This window comes from Eschrichtius robustus, chromosome 18 (assembly GCF_028021215.1).
Source record: "Eschrichtius robustus isolate mEscRob2 chromosome 18, mEscRob2.pri, whole genome shotgun sequence".
NCBI classification, from domain to species: Eukaryota; Metazoa; Chordata; class Mammalia; order Artiodactyla; family Eschrichtiidae; genus Eschrichtius; species Eschrichtius robustus.
Genome location: NC_090841.1, coordinates 7664090 through 7684491, shown reverse-complemented (window position 1 = coordinate 7684491; position 20402 = coordinate 7664090). Strand labels below are relative to the sequence as shown.

At 36.4% G+C, this 20402-nt stretch overlaps 1 protein-coding gene across 5 annotated transcripts in view; it reads left to right on the top strand.

The window, feature by feature from the left end:
- Positions 1-20402, top strand: part of KATNAL1 (katanin catalytic subunit A1 like 1) — a 78755-nt gene that overhangs the window by 17076 nt on the left and 41277 nt on the right. For all 5 annotated transcript variants that reach the window (XM_068526816.1, XM_068526812.1, XM_068526813.1 and 2 more), the window contains exons 3-4: positions 942-1102; positions 19393-19561. In XM_068526816.1, the coding sequence (XP_068382917.1) occupies positions 942-1102; positions 19393-19561 (330 nt within the window). The remainder of the gene's footprint in view (positions 1-941; positions 1103-19392; positions 19562-20402) is intronic.

Here is a 20402-nt window from a genome sequence, read left to right as displayed (position 1 = left end):
TACTATGTTTCTTTCCATTAGGTTCTGAAATTTCATTTCTCTAAGTGTAGCATATAATTGCATATATTAGTTGAATTTAGATTTTTCTTTGGTTCTGTGACTCCTTTATATGTTCCTTTCTATATATTATTTGAGGTAAAGTTTAAGGGAAAGTTTCTTATGCTCTGCTTTATAGTAAAGTGTGCTTTCTGGTTAAGAAAATTAAAATTGTTAAAATTAACTTATAAATGTAATTTTCAATCTATTATCTGCTTGCCTTTGAAAATTAGTTTGGGCTCAAAGTTTGAAAACATGAGAATTTCCACATAGTTGGTGCTCAGTGAAGTTTTTTAAATATGGGAAAAATCTTGCCTTTGAGCTCAAAATAAACTTTAGCCAGGACTTGAAAGATTTTAACCAAGGCGAAAAGAATTCAGACTTTGGTGAGGCAGAATTTAAATTGGAAATGGGTAAGTCTTAGTCTCAATATTACACCACTTCAGGCTTTCAGATGCTCACGACAGGCATTTCGTATTTTGTGATATTGGGGATAGGAGATGCTGATTTCCTATCAGCATTTTGGCTGACAATTTTTGAGGAAGCTATTTACAAATATATTAGAAGTATTTAGCATAACATTATAGATTTCTGGGAATGGTTAACTTCTTATTAACTTAGTTGCTTGTTTTAAATTGTCTTAATGGTCATCACATTCTTTGGTAGAAAAAATTTCTTCATGAAAGATATATAACGACTTGCGCTAAGAAAAGATATATATTACACGTATGTCTTCAAACCAATTCCTGGCCTCCTATGTAACTTTAAATAGTTGTTTTTATTAACTATGTTTTAATTACTCATTTTGCATACTTTGACAGACATTAAGAAAACTAGCATTCTATAGCAATTTGTTATTTGCAATTTATATAAATATTTTGTAGCATAAAGGCTATTTTTTTAAGGTTCGGCAGGAATTATTGGAAGAATATGAACAAGTTAAAAGTATTGTCAGCACTTTGGAGAGTTTTAAAATCGACAAGCCCCCAGATTTCCCTGTGTCCTGTCAAGATGAACCATTTAGAGATCCTGCTGTTTGGCCGCCCCCTGTACCTGCAGAACACAGGTAAATGGGACTTTATATTCTCTTTAGGTACTTCTATAGTTAATTGATATTCAGAGTGAAGAGAGTAAAGCTTAATTTGAACAAAGTATGAAAAACTGTTTTGGGGGGCATGTAAATTTAATACCTATTTATAGTTTTCACACATGTGTGTTTACAGGGTTTGTATTTGATAAAGAACAGAAGTATATCATTTGTCATATATCTTGCTTTTGGAATATTTTACTACTGTAATCAAAACAATAGAAATCTACTGCTAGTCCTGAATTTTTAGTTTAACTGATAAATTTATCAGTTAAGCGAGTTCTTTTAGATTTCATAATGTCAGCATCAGAGCTTTTTTGCTTTAAAAGACTAACAACTTTAGATGAAATGGTGGACAAACTGGATTCATCTGGTTGGGCATACAGCCAGTTTCCTGAATCTTAGTGTTGAAGGAACCTAACCTTTCCTTAAAGGTGGAAGGGCAAATTCCCTAAGTGTGGCAATAAGGCTTGAAGTTTATCTCCTTGATGCTCTGTCTGTGCATCATCTGCATTAAACCTCTCTCTTCTTCTTCTTTGCTGTCTTCCTGTCTTTGCATAGTCTGTTCTTCCTCGAGGAATAACCATAGTCCCCATCTAAGCAGCTCATGTTCATTCTTCGAGTCTCAGCTGAACTGTTTGTCTTCTCTGCAGCCTTTTCTGGTTTGCCCCCACATAACAGTGTTCATCCTAGTTATGTTGTGTTTCTTTGTCTCTTGACAAGATTAGGAGTTTTGCAAGGGCAAGGACCATGTTTTTATTTACTCAAAACAAATAACAAATAGCAAACTTCCACTGCTCACACAGTGTTTGGCACCTAGTAGGCATTCAGCCAACATTGAATGAGTAACTTCGTTAATCCCACAAGTAAAGAAACTGAGGTCTGGGAGACCTTGACCTGTAAGTTAGGCTAGACCAGGAGCTGAGCTTAGGTCTTTCTGGCTTTCAGTCCCCTTTTCTGTGAAGTTGTATATTGTGGCCAGAGTGTTGCATCATAGAAAATAAATACCCCTTTGGTTAGTAGCTGTGATCATGTATTTAGCTTGTTGATCTCTTAAAATTTCCTAAAAGCATTTAAAGAACTGTGAAAAGTAGTTAATTTATTCCTTCAGGATTTTTTCCACTGAGTTAGAGATAATTTTATGATTCCCATTATAAAAACACTAGATGATGATTCTTTTCTAAGGTCTACAATAATATAGTGCTTTCCTCAGATGTAGCCACCCTCAGGTGTTTTGGATTAAGGTGACTGTTACCCCTCAAGAAGCACTGTTTCAAGAGTCATAGGAAGTTCCAAAGTAAATATAATGGCATTTTGATGGATCAGACTTGAAAATATTATGTATGTGTAATAAATACCTTGTTTTTTCCTGAAAGTCATTAATTTAGAAACACATTTCTAGTTTAAAGCTAAAAGCTGACACTATTTTTATTTAGATATAATTGACATAGCATTGTGTAAGTTTAAGGTGTACAGTCTGTTGATTTGATATATTTATATATTGTGATAGGATTATCACAGTAGCCTTAGCTAACACTTCTATCACGTCACATAGTTATCGTTTCTTTTTCTGGTGGGAATTAAGATATAGTGTCTTAGCAACTCTGAGGTATGTGATGCAGTATTGTAGTGTTTAATCGCTGTGCTGTGCATTAGATTTCTAGGACTTATTTAACTACTGGTTGCAAGTTTGTACCGTTAAACACCGTCTTCCCAACTCCCTGCCCCCACCCCCATCTCCCAGCCCCTGGTAACTACCCTTCAACTCGCTGTTTTTACAAGTTTGGCTTTTTCAGGTTCCACATATAAGTAACATGCATTAGTCCTTCTTTGTCTGACTTAACTCACTTAGCATAATGCCTTCAAGTTTTATCCATATTGTTGCAAATGGCAGGATTTCCTTCTTTGTCACGGCTGAATAATATTCCATTGTAGTATATGTGTACCACATCATCTTTATCCATTCATCTGTTAGTGGTCACTTACATTGTTTTCATATCTTGGTTATTGTAAATAAAGCTGCAGTGAATGTGGGAATGCATTTATCTCTTCAGTATCCTGTTTTTATTTCTTTCCCGGGTTATGTACCCGGGAGTGGAATTGCTGGATGGTCTGGTAGTTCTATTTTTAATTTTTTGAGGAACCTCAATACTGTTTTCCGTAGTGGCTGAACCAATTTTCATTCCCACCGACAGTGCACAAGGATTCCCTTCTTTCCACATCCTTGCCAACCCTTATCCCTTGTCTTCTTGATAATAGTCATTCCAGCAGATGCGAGGTAATATCTCATTGTGGTTTTGATTTGCATTTCCCTGATGATTAGTAATGTTTAGCATCGTTTCATGTACATGTTGGTCATTTGGATGTCTTCTTTGGAAAACTGTCTGTTTAGTTCCTCTCCCCATTTTCTAATTGGGTTGTTGTTGTTGTCATTGAATTGTATGAGTTCTTTATATATATTTACTTAACATTTTGGATATTAACCCCCTATCTGACTTATGGTTTGCAAATATTTTCTCGCATTTGGTAGGTTGCCTTTTTATTTATTTATTTTTATTGCTTCTTTTGCTATGCAGGAGCTTTTTAGTTTGATGTCATCCCACTTGTTGATTTTTGCTTTTGTTGCTTGTGCTTTTGGTGTCATCTAAAAAGATCATTGCCAAGACCAATATCAAGGCGCTTCCTTCCTGTGTTTTCTTCTGGGGTTTTGCAGTATCGGGCCTTGTGTTTAAGCCTTTTAAATCCATTTCGAGTTCGTTTTTGTGAGTGGTGTAAGATAAGGGTTCAATTTCATTTTTTCACTGTGGTTATCCAGTTTTCTCAACAGGATTTGTTGAAGAGATTATCCTCTCCCCCATTGAGTGTTCTTGGCTCCCTTGTCACATAATAGTTGACTGTAAATGCAGGGGTTTATTTCTGAGCTCTATTCTGTTCCACTGGTCTATGTGTCTGTTTTTATACTGTTTTAATTACTATAGTTTTGTATCAGTAGTATAGTTTGAAATCAGGAAGTGTGATGCCTCTGGCTTTGTTCTTCTTTCTCATGATTGCTTTGGCTATTTTTGGTCTTTTGTGTTTCCATACAAATTTTAGGATTCTTCTTTCTAGTTCTGTGAAAAACGCCATTGGAATTTTGACATGGATTGTGTTGAATCTGTAGATGGCTTTGGGTAGTATGGATATTTTAACAGTATTAATCTTCTGATCCATAAATGTAGGATATCTTCCCATTTGTTTGCGTTTTCTTCAATTTCTTTCATTAAAGTCTGGTAGTTTTCATTGTACAGATCTTTCACTTGGTTAAATTTATTCCTAAGTACTTTATTGTTTTTGATGCCAATGTGAATGGGATAATTTTGTTTCTTTTTCAGATGTTTTGTTATTAATGTATAGAGGCACAGCTGATTTTTGTATGTTGAACTTATATCCTGCAACTTTAGTGAATTCATTGATTAGTTTCCAATAGTTTTTTGGTTGAGTCTTTAGGGTTTTCTATATGTAAGATCATACCATTTGCAAATAAAGACAATTTTACGTATTCCTTTCCAATTTGGATGCCTTTTATTTCTTTGTTTGGCCTAATTACTCTAGCTAGGACTTCCAGTATTATGCTGAATAAGGGTGATGAGAGTGTGGGCATTCTTGTCTTGTTGCTGTTCAAGAAGAGAAGCTTTCAATTTTTCACTGTTGAGTATAATGTTAGCTGTTGTCGTATATGGCCTTCATCATGCTGAGGTATGTTCCTTCAATTCGTTGAGGGTTTTTATCATGAAAGGATGTCGTATTTTGTCAGGTGCTTATCTTCATCTGTCGAGATGATCATATGATTTTTATCTTTTATTCTATCGATGTGGTGTATCATATTTATTGATTTGTATATGTTGAACCACCCTGGCATCCCAAGGATAAATCCCACTTGGTCATGTCGTATTTGAACTTGGTTTGCTAATATTCTGTTGAGAATTTTTGCCTCCGTATTCATTGAGGATATTGATTTATAGTTTTCTATAGACCAATAGAATTTGAATTTGGTTTGCTGATATTCTGTTGAGAATTTTTGCCTCTGTATTCATTGAGGATATTGGTCTATAGTTTTCTTTTCTCATCGTGTCCTTATCTGGCTTTGGTATCAGAGTAATGCTGGCTTCATAAAATGAGTTTGGAAGTGTTCCCTCTTCCTCAGTTTTTTGGAAGAGTTCAAGGAGGATTGGCATTAATTCTTTTTTAAATGTTTGGTAGAATTCGCCAGTGAAGCCATCTGGTCCTGGGAATAACTTTCAGTATAGGAAGTACCTGTTCGTAATTGCTAGAGCACCATGATGTATTTCAGAAAGCAGTGGCCACAGATAATAACTCTGATATCTAATATCTGTGGCTCAGACTGAATAGAAAGTGTGGCTGGCATTTTCCCATTGATGAACACTTTCCTGAAAACTTCTCCTCGTTAGAGGAGTGCAATTATTTCTTTTTCTTTGGCCTCCTTTAACTGCCCATAGCACAGATCTGACTTATTTTTATACTTGTGTTTTAATCGTTATTCTCAATGAAAGTGAAAGATGAATGGACCAGAATATGTTTCTCCAAACCTCCTTCCTCCATACTAAATTTTAAAAAAAGTTTCCCTTGTGTGTAACCATTGTGTGTATTTTTTTGTTTTTCTCTGTGGATCAGAAATCCTTAATAAAAGCAAATCTAAGATTGTATATTGCCTGGGGAAAAAAAGATTCCCATTTCCACATATATCATCAACAACAGTGGAAAAACACCCAACAACTCCACAAGGTTCTACTAGTGAAGGAATTCTGTTTAATACCTTGAGTAGTATCATGGGATTAGCAGTTTTAAACTTTAAGAATAAAATCTTTACATAAGCAAATCCACAGATCCTTCACCAAGTAATAACATCATAGTGATACCTATGTAAGGCAGATGTTAATGAAGTAAACTTTACACAGGTTTGTAGCACAGAATGTGTGCATGAGCTGATAGAATAAGCAAATATTAAGATTGTAAGTTTAGGGTTAAAAGTTATGGGAGGTAAAAATTGTATAATTTTTTCCTTTTATAATTTTGTTTCTTCTACAGGTCGTATAAAACAAAAGTACTAAAATTTCCACCTAGAGATAGTGAAAAGTGGATATAGTCCTTAGATATTCTTGGTGTAATAGGAAGACAATTGACTGGAGCCCACGAGATCTGAGTTTGAATTCTACTTCTGACACCTCTTTGCCTTATGACCTTGTGCAAGTCATTTAACCTCTAAACATTAGCTTCACTGTCTGTAAAATGGGGGTGTCTACCTCATGGAATTAATTAAGAAAATTGAATGTTTAGGACAGTAACTGGCATGTAATAAGTAAAGTGAATCATCAACTCTGAAATGAAAGACTACAGCGTTCTTTCAGATAAATAGGAAGAGGCTAACAGAATTTTAAAAATGACATAGCCTCATTTGTAAAATTCCTTAAGGAATTTTTTTTCCTTCCTGTACATTCTATATAAATCCTTAGTTTTCTGAAACATTTTGAGTAACTCTGGCAGAGAGAATATGGTTTTTTAAATGTCCAAGTCTCATGAAGTGGGCAGTCATTTTTAGGAAAAGCATGATAACTAGTTATCGGTCAATTTATGTTTTACAAGCACTATCTTATTTAAACCTACAGTGATCCTCTGAAGTAGCTCCTTGTATTGTGTACCCATATTACTATTGCTGATCTATTGTTATGAATAAATCATATGAAGCTGTCATTTACAGCTGAGGAAATTGAAGCTTACAAAGTTTGTTATTTTCCCAAAGTCATCTGAACAAGAAAGTGGCAGAGCCAGGATTTGAACCCAGATCTCCTCACTTCAGGAGTCTTATTTATATCCACTCTGCCATGTTACTTTGCTGCACATACTTGGTAGTATCTATGGGTCTATTTTGATATTTATCTATATATCCTAATATATATAGTTCTATTAACCACTTGATTAAATTCTTACTAGAGGTGGTAGGAGAATAAAGAAGCTGAAAATGCTCGATGAAATAAATAATGTAATTAAAAAAATTTCTCTTTGAGAATACCACACTGAAATTGCAGTGTAGGCCAGTCGGAAAGTATAATTTACCTTGTTTTGTACAAAATGTTTCCGGGACGCATCTGTTGGGTTTATTGTTAGCCACTAATTTGGTAGCCCTGCTTGTGGGTCTGTCCTTTTCACCTCATGGACTTTAACACAAAACTTCTCCTCTCTCCCTGTTATGGCACAGTGAGGTAATGCCCATTACCACTGGTGGTTTTCGATGGTGGTTTGCCACATTGTTCGAAGTTATGCCTTATATGTCATGTGTCCTCTGGGTTTAATCGTGATCCTGTTTACCAGCAGCTGCTTGGATAAATCAGAACAACCTTTTAAAGTGAATTAGATTTGTTGCCTTAAGTATGAGGAAATTGAGCTACAAAAGTAGGATTATAATGGGAGGTTCTGGCAATATGAGAATTAAACTCCAAAGAGATGAAGCCTCCAGATCATTCTTAGCGTCCTAAGTTACAAGTATCTTGTATTAATTAAATTATTTTATAATATTTTCCATGTAAGTTTATTAAGCACATTCTCTTTAATGAGGCCATTTAAAAATGATCTCTCCTGGTGAGACCTGAGGCCATGAAGCTAAGATTTTCTGTATTGGAACAGTATTTGGCATAGATTATATTCAATAAAGTATTCTTTATTCAACTTAAAAAGTAAATGTGTAAGTCTTTTAAAGTTACATCTTTTGGGAGATATGGCAGTAGCAACAGGATACACAAGCCTGAAAATAATCATTTGGCTTTTTCCATACAGGTTGAAAAAGAGAACTCTGATAGGCTCTCTAACGTTATTTCATCTGGAACCAAGGGAAATGGCATAGAGTGTTTCTGTATACAGATAGATAGGATGATTGATTTTTATCAAATTTGTGCTATTCTGTAGCATTTCAGCAAAGAGGAAATTCTTGTTGACTTGGTATTAAAATTTGTTGCTTTATGTTTTCTTTGGGTACCCTAATAGATTAAGTAACTGCGCGCCTATTAAATCCTAGTTTGCACTGGAAAAAGATCAGTTAAAGCCAAGGTCAAGTACCGATAGATAGTAAACTGCCGTCTCATCCTTACTGGTATCTCACCCAGGCTCTGGGAAATTTTCCTGGGATTGGGAGGTAGGAGAGGAAGCTTTTGTATCAGTTCCACCACTAATTGAGTGGTCCTCCAAGTTAATTTCACTTCTCTGTGCCTCATTTTTCACCTCTGTAAAATGTACATCATGATGAGATTGTTTTGTAAAGTTGTTTTCAAGTCTTAGGAAGAAAAACACTATTATTGCTCTATCCAACGTATATTTTATGAGCATTCATCATATACTCAACTTTATTTTTGGCCCTGTGGAAAGTATAAAGGTAATTAAAAAAAACAGCACAGACCTTGGCCTCAAGGAACCATCAGAAAAATAATCCAGACATTCTGGAAAGCTTAACCTAGGATGCTGGCACCTATTGTATACCAAGTACTATGCTGGGTGCCAGTACTATGGTAGGGATACGGTGGGATGCAGAAACAGACACAGTCCCTGCCTTCCTGAGCTTACAGTCTTGTAAAATGGGTGTGAGAGCCATTACTGAGGTAGAATGGACTGGATTTGGTGATTAATGAGATAAGAGAATGAGAGAATTGGAGCAGGTAATTAAATATCTAGATGAAGCTGTTGAATAGGAATTGGAAATGAGAACCAGAGTTTAAGAGAGATTGGGATTAGTAGCAGTTACTTAGGAATCATCAGCAAGTATGGAATTTTAAGAAAGAAGTTTTAAGGTCATTCTTCATATGGTAGAGTAGGTTATTGCTGAGTATGATTGGCAGGTTGAGATTATACTCATTTCTAAACATTCTGGAGTCATATTCTCTTCCACAATTCTGTTTCTGGAGTGTGGGATCGACTCTGTATTTAGACTATGGGAAGAATTAGGTAGCAGTGCTGATTAACCAATAATCATTGACATTTATTGAGTTTTTAACTGTGAACCAGGTACTATGCTAATAAACTCTCTACATGGCTTTTTTCTTAATCTTCACAACCACCGACTAAAATAGGTACTATTAACATCATCCCTATTGTTTTTTAGAAGAAACTGAAGCTTAAAGATTCTAAGCAACTTTATCAAATGCTGCATGTAGGTTAATAAGTAAGATAAGGATTGAGAATTGGATTGGATTTAGCAACATGGAGCTCACTGGTGACCATGATGCGTGGTTTGGGTGGAATGGTGGAGAATAATGGAGTGGGTTCAGATAATGGGGAGAGAGGAATTGAAAACAATGAACGCGTGCAGTTCTTTCAGCGAGTCTTGTTGAAGAGGGGAGCATGGAAGTTGAGTGGTAGCTGGGGAAGTGGAATCAAAATTTGTTGTTGTTTCAGAGACTTTTGTATGCTGATGAGAATGCTGCAGCAGAAAGGGGAAGATTGACGATGCCTGGGAGAAAGAGGCACTAGTGGAGCGATGTCCCTGAGCAGGCAAGAGGAGGCAGAATCCAGTGTACAGGTGGAGCGGGGCAGGATAGCTGATTCAGAGTAGCCGGAGGGAAGGCAGTTAGTTAGAAAGGCTGTGGACGCAGAGAAGTGGGCAGATGCGGAGGTGAGCGCTTGTGGAAGTTCTCTCCTGATTATTTCGATGAGGGAAGAAGAGCAAGCAAGATCATCTGAGAGTGACGGCAGGGGTGCAGGTGTTTTCCAGGGTTTAAATTCTCACCTAAAGTGTCCCAAGAGGGGACATCCATTCCATTTGGCTATTTTATTTCTTTTATGTAAGTTTTCTGGGAAGCATTTGTCTTATTTTGTAGAACTCAGTAGTCATTCATTTGAAATCTTTATTTTGGAATTCTAGGTATTTATTACAATGAGTGCCTAAAAACTTGGTATGTCTATCGTTTTTTTTTTAATGTTACAGAAAAGACAACTGAAAGATGGAAATTTTAATTCATTAGAGATAAACTAAGGAATGGGAACAAGATAGTGCTAAGTCAGAATGAAATCATAACACATCAGTTTTGTTTTTCTTGAAAGAAGTCTTTGCCTTGCTGCGCTTTACCACTGTTTTCTCCCTTCTTCTTTCCTCTGGCAAACTGCTGTGACGTGTGCCCTCCCTGGGTTGCCTTTCACTGCTTCTCTTTCCTTAATGAGTAGAAATCCTGGATCTCTATTCTTTGCAGTATGGGACTGACTTCTTGAAGACCGCTTCCTAATTTAAAATGGAATGCCAAATTCTCAAGAGTTAAGGTATTTAACTTTTGTAGCAGTTGATAGTATTTACCATCTTTCTTCTTTGGAATGCTCCTCTTCCTTTGGCTTCTGTTACACTGTATTTTCCTTCCTCTTTTTTTTTTTTTTTCTAACTGTGGCCCCTTCTTCTCTCATCTCCTCCTCTTGTTCCCTAGTGCTGTCCCCCTGCTCGTTCCATATTCACTTCGGCTCCTCATATCCAGCCCCACTCTCTCTATGCTTTGCAGATGACATTAGTGACAGGAGGGCTGTGCCTTCTGGTTTGCATGCGCAGTCTAATTGTCGGTTGTAGATAACTTCTCTTTCCTCTCTCATTGTTTTTATGATTTTATTTTTTGTCTTGGTGTTAAATAGTTTCACTACAGATTATCTGAATATGGATTTATTTTTATTTAACACTACTTAAGACTTGTGTTTCTTTTGTTTCAAATTCTTTTTTATGCTTTTAACCATTTTAAACATTCATTTTTATAGTTCATAACTGATAGTTCTATTATCAGAAGTTATTTGGAGCCTTATCTTTTTGGTTATTTCTGATGGCTCTTGTTTGTGGTAAAGTTGAGAATGTCCCTTCAAGGTTTGAGTCATTCTAATGTGTGGCTTGTTTAGGGGGATGTCACTCCTCAGAGGGTCTGTGTTGGGTTCAGCCAGGTGCCTTCAGGATGTCACCTGCCTGGACCACTTTCAGGTAAATTTCTTCACTTAAGGGAGTATAAAACTAAATCCCAAATCACATGAGTGGAGGCCCTGGTTACTGTTTCTTGTACCTTACTCCACACATGTAGAGCATAGGCTCAGATGGACAGACGGACTTGTTTCTTCCGTGTGCGTGTTTAAAGTGTGCCGTTTGAGAGTCCTGGCTTCACTTGCCCGTCTCAGTTCAGCTTTGACATTTGTAGGCCTCAGGTCTTGGCTCAGGCCTCACTTTGTGCTCATTAAATCTCAAGCCCTTAGGTGGCTGAGACCTGGAAACCCTCAAGGACTGCCATGCCGTCAGCTGTATTTTATTTATTTTTTGGCTGTTAGGTATTTCTCTTATCTTCTGGTAAGATCACCTATGTATAAACAGGATATTTGTTATATTTTATCCAGAATTTTTTTTTTAAATGTTACAGAAAAGAAAACTGAAAGATAGAAAATTCAATTCATTAGAGAGAAACTGTATCTATATATTTATCATAAGTTCTTGAGGGTCTTATCCTCCAGTTTGTTATTTTTGAGGACTTCTATTTATAGTTTAGTTGGGAACTCTTCTTCAGCGAGGCTTTAGTTGCAGGATTTATATGTGGATAGAAAGGGATGTCCAATATAATACATAAAATATGTATATATTTTTAGCTAAACTATAAGCTTCTTGAATGCATGGACTATATCATATTTTTTTGTATTCCAGTGTTTTGAAAATCAGTAGAATATTTTCAGAACTTGACTATAAACTAGACAGAGAACTATGAGATATTTAAAGTTCAACTGGTAGTATTTTAATATAATCTGTAAAAGTTGTATAGTCCCTATACTCTGAAAGAATGCCATTGTCCATCTAGTTTTAAGGTCTTTAGAGTCAGACATAAGATAAATTAAATATTTTAAGTTTTTCAAGTTCAGAGGTCTTTAGAGTTAAATGGAAAAGGCAAGGGCCTATCTTTAGAACCAAAGAAGAGCAAGGTAAAATTAAATAATCAACCTGCCTGGGAGTAGTGGCATTCTACCATTAGACGAAATAATTAGTAATGTTATCGTCCCCTTCCCCTACCTTAGAAGTGATAGAATGACTAGCTTAGCAACTTTAAATAAGGATTAGTACGTCCCATCAGAGTCTCTGACAAGAATCTCGCCCCTGTTCTTGCTGAAATACCTAGTTGTGGGTAACATCAAAATGCTAAGAGGGCAGCCCCCGTGATATTAAATGGGACTGTATAATATTTGGTGTGAGAAGTATGTCTGCAGCTCCAGATCTCATACCAGCTGAAAGTTTTGGCTAAATATTACCTTGGTTAACTTGGATAATTGTCTTCTGTAGTGGGTAAGCATCTTTCAATCCCAGTGACATTTAGAATTAAGAATAGAAATGTCTAAGAGACTCAAAACTGTAATAGTAGTATTTTTTGTTAAGGGATATGTACATATTTATTTATTATTTTTATGTACTTGTAATTTAAGACAGTATGGCTAATGAGGGTGATAAGCATGCAATTCCAATTTTAAGTGTATTATGGAATAATTTAGATCTGTGATTTTACATGAAAACTTACGTTAACGTAAGTACTTTTGGGGAACATTTAGGAGAAATTAGGCTTACCTCATTTATAAGTTTAACTTACTAAGTTTATGAAAGTACTTATATGTAAGTTATGCTTTGTTAAGTAAGACAATTGAAGAACTAAGAAGGAAATAAAATATATTACATTTATAAATGTATGTTAAAAATTTTAGTGGCATTTAATTAGCCAGGTTTGTAAATGGCATCAAGCATTATTCAAAAGCCTCTTAAGTGACTCCTAAAATCTGCTACTCTTGTACACAGAAAAAGATGTGTGAGTGAATCTAAAAGCTTTAAGGACTAACTGAATTTTTGCAGTTTTAACTTTAATAAATTGAACATTTAAAAAAATCAAAGTAAACCTTTGAAGAGATTTTTTGCACAAAAAGTACCCTTGAGGATATAAAACAACTCGTATCAGCATGGCTTGTAGTACTCCACGTGTTTCTGAGTGTGATTGATTTGCTTGTTAGATAGTGAGGGACGACTTAACACAGTATACAAAAAGCCTTTTATATTATGTAGCATAGTGTCTTGCATTCATCAAAAGTTCAGATATTTGTTGAAAAATTAATATTTTGAACAGACTCTGGAATATATCATACTAAAATATTTGTTTATAATTTTCTGATAGCAAATAACTAAAATTTCTAAAGTTCTTTTTAGAACTAGAACTTATTAAAGGTTAAATTCTATGGAGTCACTTGATTTATGAAGAGGCACCACTGCAGTTCAGTAGGGAAAGGTGGGTCTTGTCAGTAAGTGCTTCTGGGTTAATTGAATGTCCATGTGGTGAGGAAAATCTTGACCCCTTACCTCACATCGTATAGAAAAACTAATTTGAAATAGATCACCACCTAAAATGTAAAAAGGTAATAAAATAAAACTTCCAGAAGAAAACATGGAAGGGATATCATCATCTTCTTGGGGTAGCAAAGATTTATTAAACAGGACAATAAAGCATTAAAGATAAAAGATCAGTAAGTCAGAATTCTAAAATTATGAACTTCTTTTCATCCAGAGATACACCATTAAGACAAGCCATATACTGGTAGAAAGGCAGTTAAAAAAAAAAGGCAAGCCATATACTGGTAGAAGATGTTTGCAATGCATATGTATGACAAAGGACTTGTATCCAGAATATATAAAGAACAACGATCAATAAATCAATAAGAAAAAGTCAGGCAACCCAGTTGAAAAAAAATGGACTAAAGACTGGAACAGATACTATACAAAAGAAGATAGTCACATGGCTAATAAGCATCTTGTTGAAAAGGTGTTTAACATCTGTAGCCATTCAAGAAAGGCAAAGTAGAACCAAAATGAGACACCATTACACACCCCCCCCCCCACCCACCGGCCCAGAATGACTAGGGTGGGACATCTGGCACTCTCGTACATGGCTGATGGGAATGTAGAATGGCATCACTACTCTGGAAAACCGTTGGCTATATTTACTAAAACTAATCTTATGTACACTTTATGATGCAGCTGTTCTACTCCTGGGTACAGATCCCAAAGAAATGAATGCTTCTGTTTACCATGAGGATAATTCCCGTATTCATAGAGGCTTTAATAATAAACCTCAAACAGAAAACAGCTCAGGTGTCCATTCACAGAATTGATAAGTTGTATATTTATGCAATAGGATACTCCACAGCAGTGAAGAAAGATAAATGGCTATATACAGGAACATGGATGAATTTCACAGGTAATGTTGAAAGAGTATGTACTATAGGATTCCATTTTATGAAACTAGAACAGGCAAACCTAATCTATGATAGTAAGGTCAAAATAGTGGTTACCTTTACCAGCTGATATTTACTAACAGGGACCATGAAAAAAACTTTCTGGGGTATTGGGAAATGCTCTTTGTTCTACTGGTGGTTATACAGTACCAAAATTTATTGAGTTGTATACCTAATATATGTACATTTTACTGAATATATGGTATACCTCAATGAAAAATAGATTTAAAAAATTCTGTTAAGTATTTTTTTTTTTAAGTAAATTTATTTATTTATTTATTTTTGGCTGTGTTGGGTCTTCGTTTCTGTGCGAGGGCTTTCTGTAGTTGAGGTGAGCGGGGGCCGCTCTTCATCGCGGTGCGCGGGCCTCTCACTGTCACGGCCTCTCTTGTTGCGGAGCACAGGCTCCAGACGCGCAGGCTCAGTAGTTGTGGCTCACGGGCCCAGTTGCTCCGCGGCATGTGGGATCTTCCCAGACCAGGGCTCGAACCCGTGTCCCCTGCATTGGCAGGCAGATTCTCAACCGCTGCGCCACCAGGGAAGCCCATGTTAAGTATTAATCATCCCCATTTACAGAGGAAGAATATGAGGCTTGTAAATGTTAAGTGATACGCTCATATAATCAGTAATTGGTGGACCTGGGAGTAGGAAGGCACCCAGGGTTTAGGATTCTAAAACTAATGCTAACTCCGGGTCAGCATGCTGTTCTTCTGTGAAGGGAGGAATAGTGTTTGCAACGTTTTTATGTCAACAGCCAGTATCGTTCCTGTGCTTATTAGATAAACATATATTTTCTGATTTGAAAAAATAGCAGTCATATATTTGATGAGAGTGGACATTAAAATTCTTAATCATTAATTTAAAATAAGTCCTCTAATTTCTGTTTAAGCTTTGTTTTCTTGCCTCCTGATTTCTTACCAAATAATTTCTCTTGGACTCAGAGTCTCGTATGTTGACTCCAAGTCCTTATAGTAAAAATATCAGTATGAACTACTTGGAACTCGTGTTTTTTTTCATTAGCTATGGAGAGGTATGTTTTCCTGTTTAATTCATATAGATTAATGTCATAGCAAAGTGAGATTATTTTTCTTCCTTTTCCAGAAGTTTCAGTAATTTGGTTTATGTTCTTGGGCATATATAGGACCTGTTCCAAATTTCTTATTCTTATACTAGAATTCTAACAATGTATGAACAAACAGATAATAACCAAAGAATTTAGAATAATCATGAAACAGAAAGCTAGAAGAAACAGAAAGAGCTGAATAGATGGGAATCTTAAGAAGGTGCCTGTATAGCAATTGGAGAAAATTGTGATAGTATCTTTGACCCTGTTTCTAAATATGGTGTGGAATGAAGGCATCTTCAGAAGACGTCTCTTTCCCTTTGACTTCTGGAATCCTGGATGAGTGGTGCTGTCTGACAGACAGTTCTGTTTCTGTTGCACAATCTTTTATGGAGATTTGCCAGGCAGTAATACAGTAGGTTCAACTGAGGATGTGTACTCTGAGCCCACATCACTACCACATGTGTGTTTCTAGAGCATGCCAAAAGCTTTGTAGCAACCCTATAATTTCATTTTTTTAGGTGCTCAAATAATTTAATTAGTGGTGGTGTTATATTCATCATATTTAAAGTTTATTAACTACCAAGTAGGTAATATGAATAATAAAATTTATGTAAGGAATAAGGAGTTATACATACAGTAGGATCTATGTACCCACCATGGAGTTTAGGAAAAAGAACATTAGCGGTACCTTGAAGGCCCCCTGTGAGCTCCTCTGCATCCTGTTCCCTTCCCTCCTCTTTCAGAGTTAGCCACTGTCCTGGATTTTGGGTTTATCATTCCTTTGCCTTTCTTTATACTTTTACCACATACATTTTAATCTCCACACAGTATCTCGTTTTGCTTAGAATCATACTGTATGTGTTCTTTGAACTTACTTTTTCACTCAACATTGTGGTCCTGAGTTTGATCTATTATTATTGCATGTGGCTGTAATTCATGTTCACGTGAATATAGTATCCCATTATGTGAACGTATAATAATTTATGCATCTATTCTGATACTGGACCTTTGGGTTGTTTCCAGGTGTTTACTATTACAAGCAGTGCTATAAGAACATTTACATATCATATTGATATTTAATATGGTTTAGAAAGGGAGTATTGGCTTTTGGAGGAAGTCAGGCTTATTTGCATGTGATAGGGTAAGGCATCTTTCTTCCCATTCCTGCGGGGAAATATCCTCCAGTAGGAGAACTGAGCTCAGTGTAGACATGCTACTCTTTTATCTGCAGGTTTCCAGTCATTCTCTGTATTTGGAGTGCTGTAAGCTAGCAGGGTGTCAGCCTGTGTTTGCCCACTGGGGCAGAGGCTGGCGGTGCTGTGCAACCCTACTAATAAGGTCTCTTTTTCAAAAGAGGCCAGTAAAGAAGCCCTGAGACTTACTTTTTACAGCCTGGAAGCTGTCACTGAGTCCTTAAATTGAAGCATGCCATTGGGCAGTGATGCCCTAATGGAGGAAGAAGTACAGAACAGAGTCAAGGATGGATGTCCTTTGGGAAGCTGACAGAGTCTGTTTCGAATGTAACACCAAACTGCAGTGAGACGGAACTGAAGACCTGCAAAGCACAGGCACACTTTCTGTGAGACGTGGGACTTGCCACAAATGCCACATCTGGCCTCTTGAGCAGTTTCATTCAGACCGTTTATGAGCCCGTCAGAATATTGAGCGGCAGGACAAGGTCAGCAGCAGCGAACACTTGGAGTGCAGCCTGTGTACAAGCGTTGACATAATTCTCGCAGCACCGCTTTACTGAACTGGATGTGTGTGCAGGACTCCTCGGTGGGCGCTAAATAGCAAGCTGAGGTGGGAGAGCACAAGCTGAGGAGGCAGAAGAAGTGTTTCAAGGGTCCCTACAATTCACCCCTCCTCAGCGAGCCCACCGGGCAGCCTGGCGCGCAGCTGTAAAGGATGGGCTTGCTGTTTGTGAGCCAAAGCTTCGGGCTGGCTGTGCCTCCAGAAAGCAGGACCACAAACAATGACAGACAATTTAAATAGCAGGCGCAGCTGCTAACAGAAGGGCAAACTTGACGTGTGTTCTGTGTGGAAGAGATTGTCAGTTGCTTTTTATTGTCTTTGGCCAGGAATCCGATTCAGGAAAGACATCATACATACATACATACATACATATATTTTATATATATATAAAACAGTAAAGTTCTACTCTACTACTTTACACCTCTTCATCAAAAGAAAACAGAAATTCATTCAAAAAGCAATGGTTGCAATGAAATACTAGGAGTAGAGCAACATAACATTTTTAGTTTTTTATTCTTTACCAGTCTCATTACATTTTTACCTTATTGACAGAATACTTAAGACTAATAATGCGCTAGAACCAAAAACATAATAATACCTTTAAATTTGAGAATGCCTTATAACTATTTCACTATACACGATTTTCAAGTTCCTTTCCTGTGGATTTTTTTCCCCTCAAGATTGCTTATTCATCTTTGTCTCCTCCTAGGGCCTAGCACAGTAGAGGATATATACCTCCTAACAGGTGTGGGTGTTCAGTAAATAACTGTTTAACTGGATTGGACTCCAAGGATTCAGATGTCAGTGTATAGTAACCTAGTAGAAAGACATACACTTTTCACCAGCCTCTCTCATCCTCAGCACTTTCATGTAGCGGTCTAATTCCAGTAGTCTGAAGATGCTGCAATATGTTAACTATTTTTTAGTTAGGTTGAGTTTTCAACCTTCCTGGCTTTTCATCCATTTTCCTGTTTTGCTGAGTTCATTGAGTTATACACATGTGAAACCTTTTCTGATACCAGGAAGAGAAACTCCGTGATGAATTAGATGATTTAAAAGCATGAAGCTGGAAAAGGGATACGAATAGATTTTGGCACATGGGTGGAAAAGGAGCACACATATGGGATGTGAAGGGCTGCAAATACAGGCAGAGCTGTAAAGAGAGTGAAGGTAGGAAAACAGAGGCAGAGACAGTTCAGGGAAGAAGAACTAAGAGCTTAGACACAAAGTGATGGAGTCTCCCCCAACACCCAGAGAGAGGCAAATAAATACTGTTCTGAGAAGCCCCATAATTTCACTATTTGAAGAAGACATGTTTCACATTACATGAGACAAAATATGCCACTTTGTAAGCATAGTTATATTTATGTATTCATCAAAATTCTTTTTTAAAATTGCTGTATAATTGACATATATTACATTGGTTTCAGCTGTACAACATAATGATTCAATATTTGTGTATATTGCGAAATGATCACCACCATAAATAGAATTAACATCCTTTGCCACATATAGTTATCAAAATTCTTGATTCACATTTGGGGGCCTGTATAATTTGAATGATCCTGTGATTTTTGACACCCTCAAAGCATGAGTAATATTTTTACACATAAACTTTGCACATAAATTAAGAAGATTTCATTAAGCCCTGCTGTTTGTAATTTGATGAATGAAATGGTTTTTCCAACATGGAAGCAGAGAAAATCATTTTGGTTGTAAGGGATAAACTAGTAAGCTATGCAAATAAATATGTTTTGAATTATTGTCCTTTCAGCTTTTAATAATTTTTTTTTAAAGTTACTTATTTGGCTTAGGACAGTAATGAATAAAGGAATTGATTTTCTGTTACACTATTAAGATTATTAGATGGGAATAGTCTGTATTGCCCTCTATTGGTGAATGTTATTTTTGACAAAATAATTGCTGTATGTGTCATTTATATGTATTTAATGTTTGTATCAACCAGTGTACTTTACAGAAAAGCACTTTAAAAACTGACCTAATAGTTGTGGCCATGAATTGGCAAAAGGGGGAAAAATTGACCTTATGGGCTTATTGATTTAATAGTTTTATTGACTAAGGTAGTATTGAAATACTTTTGCCTTTGATTAATTTTAATTTTATGTATTTATTTTTTTGTCAGAGCTCCACCTCAGATAAGGCGTCCCAGTCGAGAAGTAAGACCTCTGAGGAAAGAAATGCCAGGAGGAGGAGCCCGGGGACCTGTAGGCCGAGCACATCCTATATCAAAGAGTGAAAAACCCTCTACAAGTAGGGACAAGGATTGTAGAGCAAGAGGGAGAGATGACAAGGCAAGACTACCTCTTTGTAACCCACTCACTTTAAGCCTGTGACATTTGTTGCTTATTATACTTCTAGTGGGCTTTTCAGAGGACCCTGGTTTTGACATGGAAGAGATTTTTTTAAAAACTTTGAATCAAAAACCTATGCAGTCTTTGCATTTTGAAGGCCATTCTGCAATGTCAGTAACCTCAGAGGTGTATATATTTCTTAATACACACACACAGAAATTTTAAGTAAAATGGAGCTTTTTTCTTTTTTTGAATTTCAAAATTGTATTAAATATCATCACAATTCTAATAATTAAAGATAAAAAATGACAAAATTAAATAGGAAATAATTTTGAATCTTAAATAGTAGTCCACATTTACTTAGAAGAGGATGAGGAGGAGGTAGTTTGAATTTTTTTTTTTCCCACCCCCCCTGCAGTTTTCCCCCCTTGGTGTCCATACGTTTGTTCTCTACATCTGTGTCTCAACTTCTGCCCTGCAAACCGGTTCATGTGTACCATTTTTCTAGGTTCCACATACATGCGTTAATATACGATATTCGTTTTTCTCTTTCTGACTTACTTCACTCTGTACGACAGTCTCTAGATCCATCCACGTCTCAACAAATGACCTAATTTCATTCCTTTTTATGGCTGAGTAATATTCCATTGTATATATGTACCACATCTTCTTTATCCATTCATCTGTCATTGGACATTTAGGTTGTTCCATGTACTGGCTATTGTAAATAGTGCTGCAGTGAACATTGCATTGCATTGTACCCATTGCATTGGGGTACATGTGTCCTTTTGAATTATGGTTATCTCTGGGTATATGCCCAGTAGTGGGATTGCTGGATCAT